Consider the following 16,040-nt stretch of genomic DNA (forward strand, 5'->3'; position numbering starts at 1 on the left):
ACCACCGTCTGCACCGACTGTACTGTGCATTCTCCAGGTACAATACATTGTGTTGCTGAACACTCTCACGTCCAGTTGGGAGGCGCACTCTTGGTTTTGTCACAAAGAAGAAGAACACGTAGAACATGGACGCTTGTTTTGAAGAGAAAAACAAGCTCCTACCCTAGTATGAATGGAACCGTGCGCATGTATGTTTGCACTGAGCAAGTATGCGACTCTCAGCGGACATAGAGCGCTGAAAGGATTGGTCAACAAACAAACAACCCCAGCTGAAAATAAAGTCGCCTTGGCAGAGGCAACAAACCCTGTAATAGGGCGACACAAGATCTTGTATTACAAAAACATTTTCTGTAAGAAATTCAGCAAGGCATCCTTTCATTAAAACCTCCGGTCCAACTACACAGTCCAGAAAGAGAAGAAAGAGGCTGTGAGTCATTCGGTAGAAGGCTTGACAGTGGGCAAGTTTCATTAGCCTCCCAAGACTGACGTGTACGACGAGCATGAAACACGAGATGGAGGAAGGTGGAGACAGGAGTAAAGGCTGCAGTAAACAACCAGCCCGCGTCTGACTTGGAGACACTCATGAGTAAAGGCTGACTCAGCCCCACTGCAATGGGTGCATATGTGTTGGTGTGTGTGTATGTCGCAACAGTGGACAACCGCAAACACATGCACAACCCCCCCCCCCCATCATCATTCCCCCTCCACTCTCTCTCTCTCTCTCTATGTTACCCTCTACCTCTGCAGTACCTCTCTCGCTCATTCCTCCCTGCAGCAGACACGCTCTAGCTGCTTTTCTGCCTGGCTGCTGGCTCTTCTCCAGCATCCCCCCCCATCCCCACCGCCCCGTGCCTCTCGTGTGCTCTCCTCGTCCTCCCCCCCTCCAGCCTATGTCCCCCCTTTTTGGAGTCGCTTGGCCAGCCTGCTTCCCTGGCCGTTGCCGCTGCTGCCATTGCCGCTGCTGCTTGAGCAGTGGAGCTGCCTGACACCACGCTGCATGCTCTCCCTCGCTTTGCTGGATAATCACTGAGTCTGCAAGACACTGCAACGGAGGACGGGAAGGGAGGGAGGCAGAGAGGGACAGAGAGAGACTGCACTCTTCATTCAGCTGCTGCATTCTCCAGCCCGCCTCTCCCGCTGCTTTCCTGCGCTGCTGCAAGTGCAGTGCTGGGGGTCAACCGGACGGGCTGAGAGCTCCCTGAAGGTCTTCATCCTCCTCTCTTTAGGATTCGTCCCTCTGTTCATTCCGGGGGCAGGGTGCAGAGGAGGAGAGAAGAGGGAGGGACTGGGAGCAGGACTTCAGACTCCTGCCTTCAGCTGCGTGGCTCCAGAGACACATGAGAGGAACACACAGGCATATTTGCGTAGATTAGACACAGCTCAGTCTTTGGCAGACAGGAAAGGGGGGTGGGGACAGACTGACAAAAAACACACATTATATAAATACAGAAGGACTGACAGGCAGGGGGTGTCATGGCGTCAATGGACCGCACCGGTGTCTCCGGTCGGCTGAGATCAGGGGATCTACTTCACGCTGGCCTGGCAGTTGTACTGCTGCTCGGTGAGTTCTACTTCTCTCTATGCCTTCAGCTGCCCGGCCATTCCTCACTCTGCCACTAGCACATTTCTGATCCTCTGTGAAAAAAAGCTTTGATTTGTGCTAGAGATAATCCCTGTGATTGTTCATACAGTTAAACTTGTTTCCCTTCACACCCTCCTCTTGTGCTCGCGTTGTTCTGTGCCTGCCCTTCTGTCTTGCTCACCGCCATCACAATAAATCCATGCCTCATAAAGTCCACACCTGAAGGCTGAAAAAATAAACAACAGGAATGGTGATGTCACGGCTGTTGTTTACTTGTTGCTGAGGGCATGAAGGTCAATTACATTCCAACCCTTCTCATCTGAAGGTGGACATGTTCCATACCTGGTTGCTGGGCTGGAGGAACGATTTGTTAAATGACTCTTTATGTTCAAAAGAAAGATGATTAAGAGCCAAAATAATTGTTATATGAGTGTGCACAAAAGTCTGCAGTCCACATATATACATGTTGTAGTTTTACTGGCTGTGATGTGGTGTTGCATCAGTGGTCTGTGCTTTCGCTCATACGCTCCCTGATTTTGTTGTGGTGCCCAATAGTGCCCCCACATCTCCTCCGTGAGCTCAGCTGAGTCGACACGCAGCACAGTTTCTCAACAGCTGAGCTGTAAAAGGCACTGACGCTAACATCAGTGTGTGCATGTGAGGAACTCCGTCATTTTAGGATACGTTACTGATATGGAATTAAACTAGAAATAAAACTGGTTCCTGCTCTTTCTTTCATTTACTTTCTTTTCTTTTTTCTCCCCACACAAATTGAGCTGTGGTCTGTCAAATTTACACTTTATATAATGTCCAACCGATAAATAAAAGATATGCATTTCCCACAAAAATGAAATTACTTTGGATAATATAAATAACAAGGTATTTCGCCTTTTCAAGAAAATCACCCATCACAGCATAACTTGTGAAAATAGCTTCTCTAAAATGAATTGGTCCGCTTATCATACACTAAATATTTCTATAACTATCAGTTAATTCAAAATATAGTTTATACTAAGCATGTAAATATAGGACGTAGGGCGATTGACATCATGTTTTATCAAGGACGGACAAATCCACTGAGCTGAAAAGCCAGATTTGAAATGCCAGTGAATAAAATGTCCCTCACACAAGTCCATGACGCGTTCTAGGTGACTAAAGCTTTTTATTTGATTTCGTATTCTCAGCCGTATGAGCTGCATTTACAGGGAACTCCTTAAGCTATGGTCAACTCAGCACTTCTGTAGCCTAATGTATAATGTAGAGCAACACGTTTGGTCCTGTATCACTTTTTTTCTTCCGATTCTACAATATATGTTCATCCCACTTCAGATGCAGTTACCCTGGTTCTCCTTGAACCAGGATAACTGCATTAATATTTACTGTTTATGTAATTTTAATATTTACTGTTTTTTACTTGTCCAAACCAAAATGTATGATGTATTTTGAATATTGTGTGCCGTTGGTTATATGGGTTAGTAAACTGTGGAGTGGTCAATCTGTTTCTTAAGTTGTGTCGTTGCCCCCTTGAGGTAGTGGCTCTTAGTTAGTTCAGTGGGTCATCTTTAATGTTCTTCTGCTACAAGGTTTCTGATGTGTTGGATTCAACTGAGGCACGTTTCCACAATTTTATTCAAAAGAAAATATGACAAACACAAGATAAGGGTTAAACTATGCCAGGTTCCTGCAAAGTAATAAAGGTTTATTTGCATTTGCCTTGCTGGTCAAATGGGGCCTTGAAGATATACGTAAAAATAAAAAAAATCTAATTCAGAGCTTGGATCCAAAGCGATCGAGGTGTGATTCCTTACTGTCAAACAATTATAATGATTTATATTCATATATACTGTATATTTGAGTTCAAAAGACTTTTGACTGAAGTTATTCTGAAAATGATCGTGCATGTCAATCGGGTCAAACAACTACTTTATTTACACTGTGCTAATTATTGATATTGATTATTGCCCTACTCTGTACTATATTACTCATCTTCAAAGTTTCACTCCTGAATTTTATTTTACACATACGGAAGAGATGCGTCTTGTGTTACAAACCCTCATTGTAAAACCTCAGAAAACATAGATCTGTAATCCAAAGAGGTTAGAGACATCCCCACACAATCACTTCCACCCTGACACTGTCAACTTCCATAAGTCTCAATGGACGCAGAGCAGTCCAGTGACATGTTCCATGTGTACTACGTACACATGGTAATTACACCGTGTGTGGTTACATGTTTGTGTGGCCTACCCATAACATGAGTGTTAATCCATTTGTGTACATGCAGCGTAAACTGAACCCCACCCTCCACCCTCTTTGATTGGGTAACTCCCTCACCTCGGAGCGGGCATTACTCTTCCCTTACCTCCCCCTCTCCATCCCTCTGTTCGGCCCTACAGTGACCCCTTCCATCACTTCCTACACACTGTACATCCTCCATTACCCCTGCCCCCCCATTCATCTCCCTTCTCCCATACCCGTTCCATCACTTCTCTCTCCATCCCTCTCTCTCTAATTCTCCTTTTGCTCAAAGAGGTAATAGTGTCCTCGGTCAGTTCTCTATGGGTTCAATTCAGAAATACATTAACCCTTCTATCGCTGGCCTACTTTAAGGAAAATAAATAAAGGAATGGAAAAAAACTCACCTTGAGAGTCAGCCAAGGACACACACACACACACACACACACACACACACACAGTCAGTTGCCTTTCCTCCCATCAATGATTCAGATATTGATGTTTCCCTAATGGGACAAAGAGATATTTGATAATGGAGCTAAAAATATCAGATATTCCAGCCTATTACTTGTGTTCACATGCACACAAGCACACACATACAAAGACAACCACACTCACTCAACTCACATGACACATCACTTTAGTCGGTGAATCCGTGGGCTTTGTCAGGACAAACTACAAAGGTGGGACAGGAGTGGAGAAGATGACGGGGCGGAGAGCAAAAGCGATTGTAGAGAGAAGAGGTGTAAAACAAGGGAGGTGTGAAATCTATTTCTAGAAACGGGAGCATGGCGCTCCTCCCAGATATGTAAAAGATCACCCTGCTCCCAGCGCATGTCAACCTTTCAGAGGGGAGATTCTCCCCTGTTTGACGTTTGATGCTAAACGCTCCCTCGTGAGCACCTGGTTACAAACCTCGCCCTCTGACATTGTGCCACTAATCAGGGATGGAGGACAATAGATAATTCATCATGTTGTCAGAGTTCAAAAGGCAGTTAAAGGATTCTAACCAGCAGCCAGCTATACAGAAACATGTCCGCTCTCCAGGCTATCAGACTCCACCACTGTCACAAAAAACACACAGTGCCTCCTTCTCCCTGCTGGGCTTATTTATATCTAGCGTCCCGGTGGACCAAGTTCTGAGAGCAAGCGAGCGAGAAGAAGATTGAGTAGAGAGAGAGAGAGAGAGAGAGAGCGAGAGAGAGAGAGAGAGAGAGAGAGAGAGAGAGGGAGAGAGAGAGAGAGAGAGAGAGAGGGGGAGAGAGAGAGAGAGAGAGAGAGAGAGAGAGAGAGAGATACAATATTGACGCAATTTCTATTAATAATTTGTGTATTATCCTAACCTGGGATTAATAAAGACTTTTACGTTGGCAGAACAACACAAGTTTGTTACACAATGCAGTAAATTGTGTAACAGACTTTTCTTTAGAAACAGCTTAGTGCGCTTGATCTCTGCTCCAACACACTGGATCATCTTGACACCGGACATGTTTTTATGCCTCAACATCGGCGGCAGCTGGAGCAGTGTTTTCCGGAGCTAACTGAGCATGTTGGTAAATGGTAATGTAGTTATAGAGTTTTTCTAGTCTTGATGAGCACTCAAAGCCTTTTACAGTACAGTTTTACCATTCACCCATTCACACACACTGTGCATCTATGTGCAGTATTTTTCCATCACACATCAATCACACACTGCCGGCCCATTTATATATCAGTATCTTGTTAAAGGACAGGGAATGGGGGAGACTGGGATCAAACCGCCAACCCTCCTGGTTAGTGGAAGACCCACTCTACCTCTTGAGCCACAGCCACCGACGTTGGTCCGTCCATCTGTCCGTGCCATTCGTGTGAACATGATATCTCTCTTGGAGGAATCTCCTAGAATCTGGTACAAATGTTCACTTGGACTCCCAGAATAATCTCTTAGAATTTAGTGGTCACATGTCATAGGTCAAAATCACAGTGGCTTCACAAAACATGTATTAGTTTGCCTACTTTAGAATACCAATGCAAAAGGAATGGCTGAAAATGGCAGCTCATTTAAGTGAGTGAGGGATTAGAGTGTTAAACAGTAAACAGTGACCTCATCCATAAAGGTTTCCACTGTTTCTTCACAAAACTGGAGAGCAGAAGGTGCCAAATATTGATGCAAGTCCTTCACAGCCGCATGGGCACACACCCTGTACGCCAGCACTGTTTGCACCATGTCCAAGTGCAATGTGATCCTGAACGGGTCACTGTGGACCACAGCGTTTATAAATAGGCCCCGAGAGTGTGAGGGACACCAGAGCAACAATCTGGGAACTACACCAGCTGTCAGTGCAGGGCCAACATCATCTGCACGGCAAAGACCCAGATACCAATACAAGATGACGCTGCTTGTTTTGAAAGACTTACTCAGTGTTTCCTGCTTCACATAGCATCACAGGACACCAGCAATACACTGTAAAATGCTGGATTCAATTCTTTTAGTGTCTATGAGTAGCTCACATATGAATAGATCAGTCAGTGTTTGTCTTGTGCCAGACATTGTCAGTCAGCCAGTTACCTGAGCCTTAATAACTGGTTTATAGGTCTGCGTAGAGAATTTGTCAGATGTGTGAAATCAAGTAAAATACACCATACACTGGCTGTTTATAATCACTATGGCACCCTACTGGGAGACATGGGCCGTGAGGATTCCACTGGTCAAATCGTGTTGAATAACTAAATCGAGTATACATTATATATTATATTTTGCACAGTATTTGTATTTTGATCATATAACTGCAGCAGCAGAACGACTTGATTCTTTCCCACAAACCCGGAGCAAAAGTGTATATCTCTTTTATAAAGTATTAGTAAATTGGATTTACGCTGTTTCTGTGGCTGATGGTGTTACTTTTTTGAAAATACACTTTGTTTTAGATTCTCTTTGATTTTTTTCCTCAACAGGTTGGAAATATATACTGTTCCTTTCCTTTTATGTTCTTCACCATGTCTGCTCCCTCTTGTTTCAGGGGTATGGGGTGTTAGTGGACTGGAGGTATCGACAGGTAAAGTGTCTTCAATCGAAGCAATGAACGGCTCCACGGTTCTGATTCCCTGCACATACTCCTCCTGCATCGGCATCAAAGACCTCTTCTTCAACTGGCATTATAATGACAACGGAACAATGCTCAAGGTAAAACCCGCAAACATGCACATGCACGTGTTTGCACCATTGTCCGTATGTAAAGATGGATTACGCGTCTCCAATTCTTCTAAGCACAAAAAGTAAATAGCAGCTTAGAGGGCTCAAGTTCTGCTCCAACCCACTCCTTAGTTTAGGTCCCAACCGTAGACTGCATATAAAGATTGACGTGTCTCCATTTATTCTGACTATCCAGAAATCAAGCTTGTATATCCTCAAACACGAACGCTGCCTTGTTGTGCCTTATGAGCCAGAGTCTGTGCAGTAGCGATTCGGGGATGGAGCCACTATAGCGAGATCCTGGCGTTGACCACGCACGACCAATTGCGACCTAGAAAAATACTTGAACAAAAATAATTGTGATAGGAACTACCAAACATTTTACCATCTTTGACTTTTTATTTTGGTTCATGTCCTATCTCCCCAGGGAGGAGGTAGGATATATGACCGACTCCACACCAGGGGGCGATCATGACGCTTTGGCTACAATTATGTAGTCCATCTTTATGTACACTCTATGCTGCAAACATACAATCAAACACCAGTGGAAACGAGGACATACTATGGATATATTTTAGCAGACAACCAATCTACCTGTGCGTGTGTGTGTGTGTGTAGTTGTGTGAAGGAGAGATCCCAATGGAGGGCGTGGAGCCCAGAGGGGTCAGTGTGTACCATGAACGTATTGAGTTTGTCGGCTCCTCGAAGGGCAACAACATCTCCTTCCTGCTGTGGAACATCACCTTCGAAGATCAGGGAGAGTACATCTGTTTCGCCCGGAACCCGAAAGAAAAGAACCGCAACCACACCGCTATCTTCACTCTGATAGTGGTGGACCAACGTATGTGACAACTTTGTCTAACTCAACAGCCCTATAACAGTGTTTAGGCGCTTAGAAAAATGTCGTTTCCAGCGCAAGTGAACTTCCTCTGCATCGTTTACATCGTCTCCCTGCCTCTCAACTTCTCTCCCTCTTTTCAGTGAAGGATCCTGACAGCAGTTTGACCGTCGTCATCGTCTCTGTGCTGGGGGGAGTCATTGGCTTAGCTATCTTCCTCATGGTGGTCAAGGGCTTGGTTGTTAACTTCCTGCTGGATGGCGGTGAAAAAAAGTGAGTAAATCATAAATGAAGGGCTAAATAAAAATCTGAATATATCGTATATTTGATGTATTGATTGTTATGTTAATTTAGACTTTTTACTGAACATACCTCTGCCAGTACTTCTTATATAAGCATCGTCATTTTTTCTAATGCGGATTTTTCTATGCCCGCCAATTTAATAGGCAAACCAATAAATCGGTCAGGCTTTATCGTTTACTTATAAAGGACTAATTAATGTTTTAAAGCTGTTAAGGGCCACTACGGGAGTAGGTGTTAACCTTTGTTAACTCTGTCCCCTGCAGTAAAGATTGCCTGGTGAACTCAGGGAACGACAACACAGAAAATGGACTTTCAGGAGCCAAAGCCGACAACAAAGGGACGCCGAAGGCATGAGCATAAAGCAACGTATGTCTGTATGTTTGTATATATGTTAGACAAATGTACACACGCTCAGAGAACAGGCTGTTATCGGTGGACTGTTTTATCTTACTAGTGGCTATAGCTAATAACAATATGTAAATGTTTATTTTAAATCATGCTTGAGATTTGGGGGGTGTGAGACGTGCACAGGCGTGGATCACTCGCTCACTTATACGGCAGCCCAGTTGTTACACAGAGCCTCGGTTATCAAATGCTGCTCAGACTGAATTATTCCTGCTGCCAAATTTATATACATTTGCAAACATTTATTAGAAGGATTTCTTAAAATAAATTATAAATAATTTATTATGAAAATATTTGTGTTACAAAAAACGTAAATACCTGCAATATTACTTTGGAGGAAGAATTTAGCACAAATCAGATTCTAAATTGCCTTTTTTCTGTTGTTGTTGCTTTTATTGATAAAGTTTCTGGATTTCAGTGACCCCGCAGAAATACAGTTAGTAATCTTAGTTGACCGTATGTTTGATTATCCATTTGGAATTCATGGTGTCAGTGTAATCCACAACTCTGAGTGAAATCAGGACCCAATCTCACCTCTACAGTAAACCAAACAACAGCATAAAAAGGAAAAGAAAAATTAACAAACAAACAAGCAAACAGACAAACAAACAGTTTTGTCTATGAACCTATTTTTTCATAGACAAATTTTTTAACAGCTGGTTTTCCTGCCGGGTCCAGGTCTGACACCCTGCCAGGTTGTGCTTGGTTCATCAATGCTGAATCTGCAGATTTTGATTAACTCCTGTCTACAACTGGGCTTTCTGAAGTGACTTAAAGGATCCAGTCCTGCACTGGTTTTCATTGTTTCGCTTTAGATGAAACACAGGTGCCTGTTCTGCTTCTGCTCCCTCTGCTGGCGGGAGGTTAAAAACCCCAAAAAATGTATAAAAAAAACTAACACATCCCGCATCAGAGACAATCCCCAGACCTGCCCAGCTCCCTATAGAAAGGAATGAACTTAATCATGCTGCTTCTGTCTAATAACCAATACATGTTTAGCATGTGTGCATTTTATATAACGTCATATAAGTACATGTTGTCTCGTACCACAGGACAGGAACATTTCTGTGCATCGCTGTAGGGTCTCATTTAACCCTTCACATCAACTGACTGAAGCTGAGTAAATACCAGACGAGCACCCTCCCTCCAAACACTGCGACAGCTATTCTCACCCCTTTAACCAGGTCAGGGTGATGACCCGTCTTTTAGGGTCAGGACCTGCAGGTATATGTGGGAAAAGAAGGGTGAAAAAGACAATTTAAACTTATTGAAATCCTACAAACTTGTTTAGTATCACTAAATTGAAGAAGTTTAAGACGTTGGCACTTTGTTCGATGGCAGATCAGCAGTATATACTGTGAGTGGGAAGAGCAACATGCGTGCGCAGTTCTCCGGATACCAATTCACCTTTACACTTTCAAGCACTTTTAAGTAGCAAGAAAGGGACTCAATAGATTCCATACCTCCGCCAAGGCCCAACATTCCTCTTAATTCACTAGATCCGCATTTGTTTTATGTCTCATTACCAAATCATGCAAACTCCTAAGTATCAGTCCCCAAATCATGTCAGAGATCCAAGAATTGTTCAATGAGAAATCAATGAAAATGTTGGAAAACTATTCCTGGATCTGCTCCCTAATCTGAGCCACAATTCAATTGATTCTTTCTCTAACTCATACTGCACAATTCCACAAAATGTTGTGGTAATCCATCCGGGAGTATTTTGCATAATCCTGTCAACTATCAAACAAAGTCAGACAGAAACATTACCTCCTATAGGTGGTAACTAAAGTTGTAGTGAAAATTAATTCCTGGATCTGCCCCCTGATCCTGATCCGGCACCAAACTTTAAGGGTTCCTCCCTGACCCATCCTTCCACTGAGTTTCATGGTGATGCATCCGCCAGTTTTTTGCATTTTCCTGCTAAATAACAAATGCAGATGAAAACGTAACCTACTTGGCGGAGGTAAGGTAGCATGTGTAAAGTTTTAATGATGAAACCTCTCATCCAATTGGAAGTCAACATTAACGAAGTGCGAAGTTGCTCATTGGAAACTCGAACCTCTCTTTGCGACCCTCAGTAATAGAGCTAGCTTCTGTGGAGCTGGCAGACAAGTGCCGTCACAGCCGCGCGCATAGCTCAGATAGCTATGACAGCTGAGAGCTGCTCACAGACTCACATACTAAAGATACACTTTGATACCAGGGTGCGGTACACTGGCCTTGCATATAGACGAAACAACACTTTACCACTGATCAGAGTGGCTGCACCAAACAGGATATTATGGGAAAGACTTCATTCATCGTTTCTTTGTGAATTCACGTTTTGTCGAATGGTTTTAGCACTGACTGTCTTCATGTTTTCTCATTGGAACAGAGCTCTGAGGCAAAGATTTGATCTTATTTTTCTAATCGCTCCCTCACTTCTGTTAGCCTGCTGCTCTCTGACCCTGCAGTGCATTTCCCTTCTTGCTTTCAAATGGCAGCAAGAGGACGACAGACAGACCGATTATGCAATAAACTGTTTTAAGGCACTTTACAGATGTGTCTGGACCGGTTGCGATCGCAACTCCGTCTGTCCGAGGCACTGTTCATACGTAGCTTCACTCCACTAATGTATCTCAGTCAGACTAATGTATTGACATTAGGTTCATGTATCTACATTAGACAGATTTAACTGCATTGGATCAATCGAGATAGATCCCTTTTACACTTGGCCTGAAATTCCCTGCGTAGATGGAATATCTCTCAAGATGAGCTCGGAGCTTCAGGCCACATTATGAAGCCACGTCTGATCTCTCTGTTCGATTGAGGAAAGCTCTACAGCAGATTTCTGATATCCCAAGTCATTAATGTTGTGTTCCTCCTAATCTGGAAAACATGGTACGACCTGAGGTATGGAAAATTATCATGAAAGTTGTATCTAGAGAGAATTCCGATATAGTGTGGTTAAACCAAACCTCATCACATTACAGCCTGTATACGGTGCTGTGTCGTAAGAATCCAGTTCCAACTAATTTGACGTGAGATGTAATTAGATCTCTTTCAAAATACAGATGCCATGACAAACAACACATTTGGAATGGGGTCGAAATTTGGTTTGATACCTCCACTGGAATTGTAATGCTGAGTATAAATGGGATCAAGGCTGATCTATGTCCACAGACCCAAACTTGCTTCCTCATCCCACCATCTGTGTGTGCATATCCCTCCATAGTGTTCCTGTGGGAAAACAACGACTACACTGTTGTTTTCTCTTGATGTAACTTGCCATCCTCCATAACTCGATCCTTGCCAAACAAATAGGTGGATTCATGTAGGGATCGTGATGCATTGCCTGTGTATTTGTGGCCACATTTCTAGTGCTTGCTTTGTTTTTCTGTGATCACTAACCAGATTTTTTTGTTCCCTGGAGTGTAGCCATTAACCCTGCCTCTCGGTTTCAGGAAATTTATTCTCTGCCGTTATGGAGTTATTTATTTTCCTGACGTGAGTGAAAAGCATCGACATCGATATTGGCCCAGTAAACTAGACGCAGGCATGTGGGAAGGCTGTAGGGACGATGGTCTGTTTCAATGAAGGCCAGGTACAGCATGTATGCGGCAAACAGGATAATACGATTTCATGTATGAATGCAGACAGTGTAGATCTACTGGAGCTGTGAAGCTGCTGCCTTCATCACGACATGAATTTGTACTGGCTCATTTTCTCTCTATCACATTCTGACCTGTATGTATTTCGCCAAGAAACATCCTTACGTGGGTTGATGTCGGCTTAACAACTGCTCGCAGTGTTTGCTGCCGTACTGACTCTGCCATGACTGGAGTGGGACGCTCCTCTGCAGTGGTGCGGTACGCCACAGTCAATACAACGTGACTGCCACCTGGTGGTCCATGCCTAACACATCAGACAAGCTTGGGCAGAAGCTGATGAGACAAACAAACAGGCGCTTCTTGCATTTGAATTCAGACCATGAAAAGAAATAACTGTGTCCAGTAAAGCTAGAATTATAATTTAAAGTGTTAAGATCATTCTAACAGCTGAGACAATTTATGAGCATTAAATAGAATTGAAGTGTTGCTAATTGCTTTACATAATGCCACTAGTTAGATTGCTAAAAAATATACATTACTTACATAATGGGGTGTTCTATCTACGTTTAATACGGGGGACTCATTCTGTTCAAGTTTACACTTAATCTTTTTGGAGAAGGATATACAAAATTTGTACAACTTGGATTCTTTCTCAAATTGCTCCCAGTTGACTCCTTCATTGAGCATTAAAATAGTTACAGATAGTCTCAGTGTAACTGACTGACCGCTGTGGTATTGCTCTTACTGCCAGGGCGGCTGAAACTCATACTGCCAGTCCAAGAGTCTCACGTCTGCTGTTGTTATGACACTATTTACAATGACACACAATGACTCCATTTGTACACCAGAAAACACAGATAGTATCACGGTCTCCCGCCCGTATCCACGGTACTCTCAGTGCTAGATCCTAGGTGATATCGCTCTGGCACTACCAATGTGTTTCTAGCGGCTGAAACTCACACTGCCAAGCCATGAGTCTGACGTCTGCTCTCCGCTTCCCACATTCCACTCGGATCAGATGATCAAACCACGGATCTAATGTTGGTTTAATGCAGGAAAGAAAAGACATTAATTTTACTACAATCCCAGTGTAAGGGGATGATAGATAAAGGAGATGAATGTGGGCGCCATATGTTCCTATTTAGGCACAAATACAATCGTTTCCATTGTAGGAATTTTGAGATAGCAAACAAAATCATAAAAAGTAATTATTGTTAGCATATTGTGACATAGTGTGTGTCAGTGTTTGATCACGTGTCTAGTAAACTGCCTTCCGTAACTCTTATAGACCACGGCTATAGCTAGAGATTTAAATTATAAGCACAGGCTGACGCTCACTGCAGTCCTGTATTTTGAACTATTTCAACAATATTTTTTACACTTTAAGTCAATACAAATTCTATCAATGTTACATCTAATCTAACTAATCCACTGACGCGACAGAAATGAAGACACTTTACAGTGTGTCAAAGCTCTTGCAGCAAGTTCCACACACACACAAACAAACACACTCACGGTCAGCAATTTTGCCACCCCAGGTTTCCTGAATCTACTTTTCTGTGATGTTCAGCTGTTTGTCTGTGTTTATGACCATGTTGCTCATGCTCCCCTCATGACTAGGCACCACAAACTCTTGTTAAAAAAATACATCCTGAAAATAAAAACGCTGATAGAAATTCCCAGAGTCTCGTTGTGTCGTTATTGAGGATGTTCCTTCATCCGTTTACTTTAACAGGTGATAAACAGAGCAGTAACTTAATCTGTGATAGTTGTGAGTCTCTGTTTGTGTGTGTTATGGTGTATGTATGAGGTGTTGGTGAACAGATAAAGAATATTACTGTAGGAAAATCCGTGACAGAGAAAGGAAAAGGAGGATTGTTTTTTATTGATGATACGATTGTTGCCATAATGAGTGGCATAATAGGGCAATAAACCTTGATTAAGATTGTATATCACACACAGCTTCAAAAAGTCCAGACTGAAGTTATCCTGGTTTATCAATTGAATGGGATGTAACTAAGTGCTCTTTGATCCTACAACAACAACAACAAAAAATCCACTGTGGTATAACAGTGCTAACATCTGAAATAAAGCCTTTTTTGCTGTGGTATGTTTTGGCGAAGTAAGAACCCAAATCCTATTCAAGCACCGCTCTTTCCACATTCAGCTGGAAAACAACACATGTTGTTATGAGGATGAGATCACATAGAAAAACAGCAAAATGATGAAGAGTAATGTGTTCTCCATTATCTCCAGACATCTCCATGTAATGCCAGAGAAGAAAGAAGTCACAGCTGCGCAACACAGGAATAGCTTTTGTTCCCGTCGGCCTTCACCGCTTTCTTTTTCAGAAACGCAACAGCTTATCTATGTACAACTAAGGAGTCAAGTCGAAAGCTGACGTCTCGCGCTACTGTGATTAAACATGTTGATAAGGTAAAGCTCAGAGGAAATGACCAACATGCACAGGGACTGATTCTTACCTCCTGCTGCAGTAACGCACGTCTTTTTTCTGAAACCACTCTGTAACACTGATTAAGTCTGCTTATTAATTCTTAATCCTCTCCACTTGCCATGTCACTATCTGTCACACCATGTTATGTCCCCCATGGAAGGTGGCATACATGTGGATAATGAGATCGATATGTGACCTTTATTGAATTCGATTTAATGCTACTTATAAAAAGAAAGACAAAAAGTTAAATAAATCTATTTATCAATGACGCCCACCGTCGGACTTAATGATGAGTCAAATCATCATTTAACAGAAATACAAGACTTAGGAAGGCTCATATTTACTGTGTATTCAAATCAACTTTATTGTCAATTCTGTACACGACATAGACGAAATTGAAAAGCTGTTTCTCTCTGATTCCCGGTGTAAACGTATAAGCAGACAGAACATATACTTATGCAAAAACAGAACATAGAAGTACACAACATAGTAAGTACTCAAAACATAGTACTCAGTACAACAAAGAATACAGTCCTAAGGCACACAGTGGATAGAATGAGAGAGGTGCCAAACCTATATAGTGCAAAAACACATTCATGATTATCACTGAATTACTGATTACATCACTGCACTGATTACATGATCGCACTGATATCCCTGATTCCTACGCTGAGGATCACGTGATTTTCATATTCTTGTTACTCGACACTTCCACCTTGTGGACCTTTTCCAGAAGTGCGTCACCTTTGCTTTCTGCACATGGGGTCTGCTCATTGTGTGTTGTTTATTGCCCGTTTACTGCAGTGCGAACAACAAAACGCTGGTCTACACGGCCTGTGGTCCGGGGGTTTACACACTTTACGTGATAATTTGGTTTTGTACGTTCTATGGATTCACTTCTTTATATACATAATGAAACAGAGGTGGTTAATAATGATATTGTTATCAAAAGATTCCACGATGAAAAGAGACTAATACACACACTGAGTTACATCCACAGTCTCATTGTGGCGACACGTGAACATTAAGGAAAAACAAAACAGATATTTCCTTGTCGGTTTCCAACTGAGGAACTTGGGCATGTTAGGCGAACGTGATAATCACTACACTACAAGAACTGAAGGACCAACATCAGAGCATTTTGAATGTCACCTTGGATCAACAACATTTAGCTTCCGTATTTCCATTATAGTACACTACAGTACACCATGGTGCACTTCAGTTCAACAAAAGTATCATTAGAATTATGTACAAATGTGAACACTTCAATGACTATGTGTGTGTAGGTTTATCGTCTTGAGGTGTGGCTACGTTTCGAGAAGCCAGGATCACAGAGGCTAAAGGCTAAAGTATTAAAAATAAGCAAAATGACAATATACGACATGTTTTTTATTTCTCCTCGGGGAGTTTCCCATTAAACAAAAAACGTCTTTGATGCATTCAAATAAAACTAACAC

At 42.6% G+C, this 16,040-nt stretch overlaps 1 protein-coding gene across 1 annotated transcript; it reads left to right on the forward strand.

Moving 5' to 3' along the window:
* Nucleotides 1-889: 889 nt before the first annotated feature.
* On the forward strand, nt 890-13,807 carry scn4ba (sodium channel, voltage-gated, type IV, beta a). The gene is made up of 5 exons (XM_062386615.1): nt 890-1,561; nt 6,817-6,980; nt 7,608-7,830; nt 7,971-8,100; nt 8,394-13,807. The coding sequence occupies exons 1-5, from the start codon at nt 1,474-1,476 to the stop codon at nt 8,482-8,484; spliced, it is 696 nt and encodes a 231-aa protein (XP_062242599.1). The 5' UTR covers nt 890-1,473; the 3' UTR covers nt 8,485-13,807.
* The last annotated feature ends 2,233 nt before the right edge of the window (nt 13,808-16,040 follow it).

The sequence above is a fragment of the Platichthys flesus genome, chromosome 4, assembly GCF_949316205.1.
Source record: "Platichthys flesus chromosome 4, fPlaFle2.1, whole genome shotgun sequence".
Classification (NCBI taxonomy): Eukaryota; Metazoa; Chordata; class Actinopteri; order Pleuronectiformes; family Pleuronectidae; genus Platichthys; species Platichthys flesus.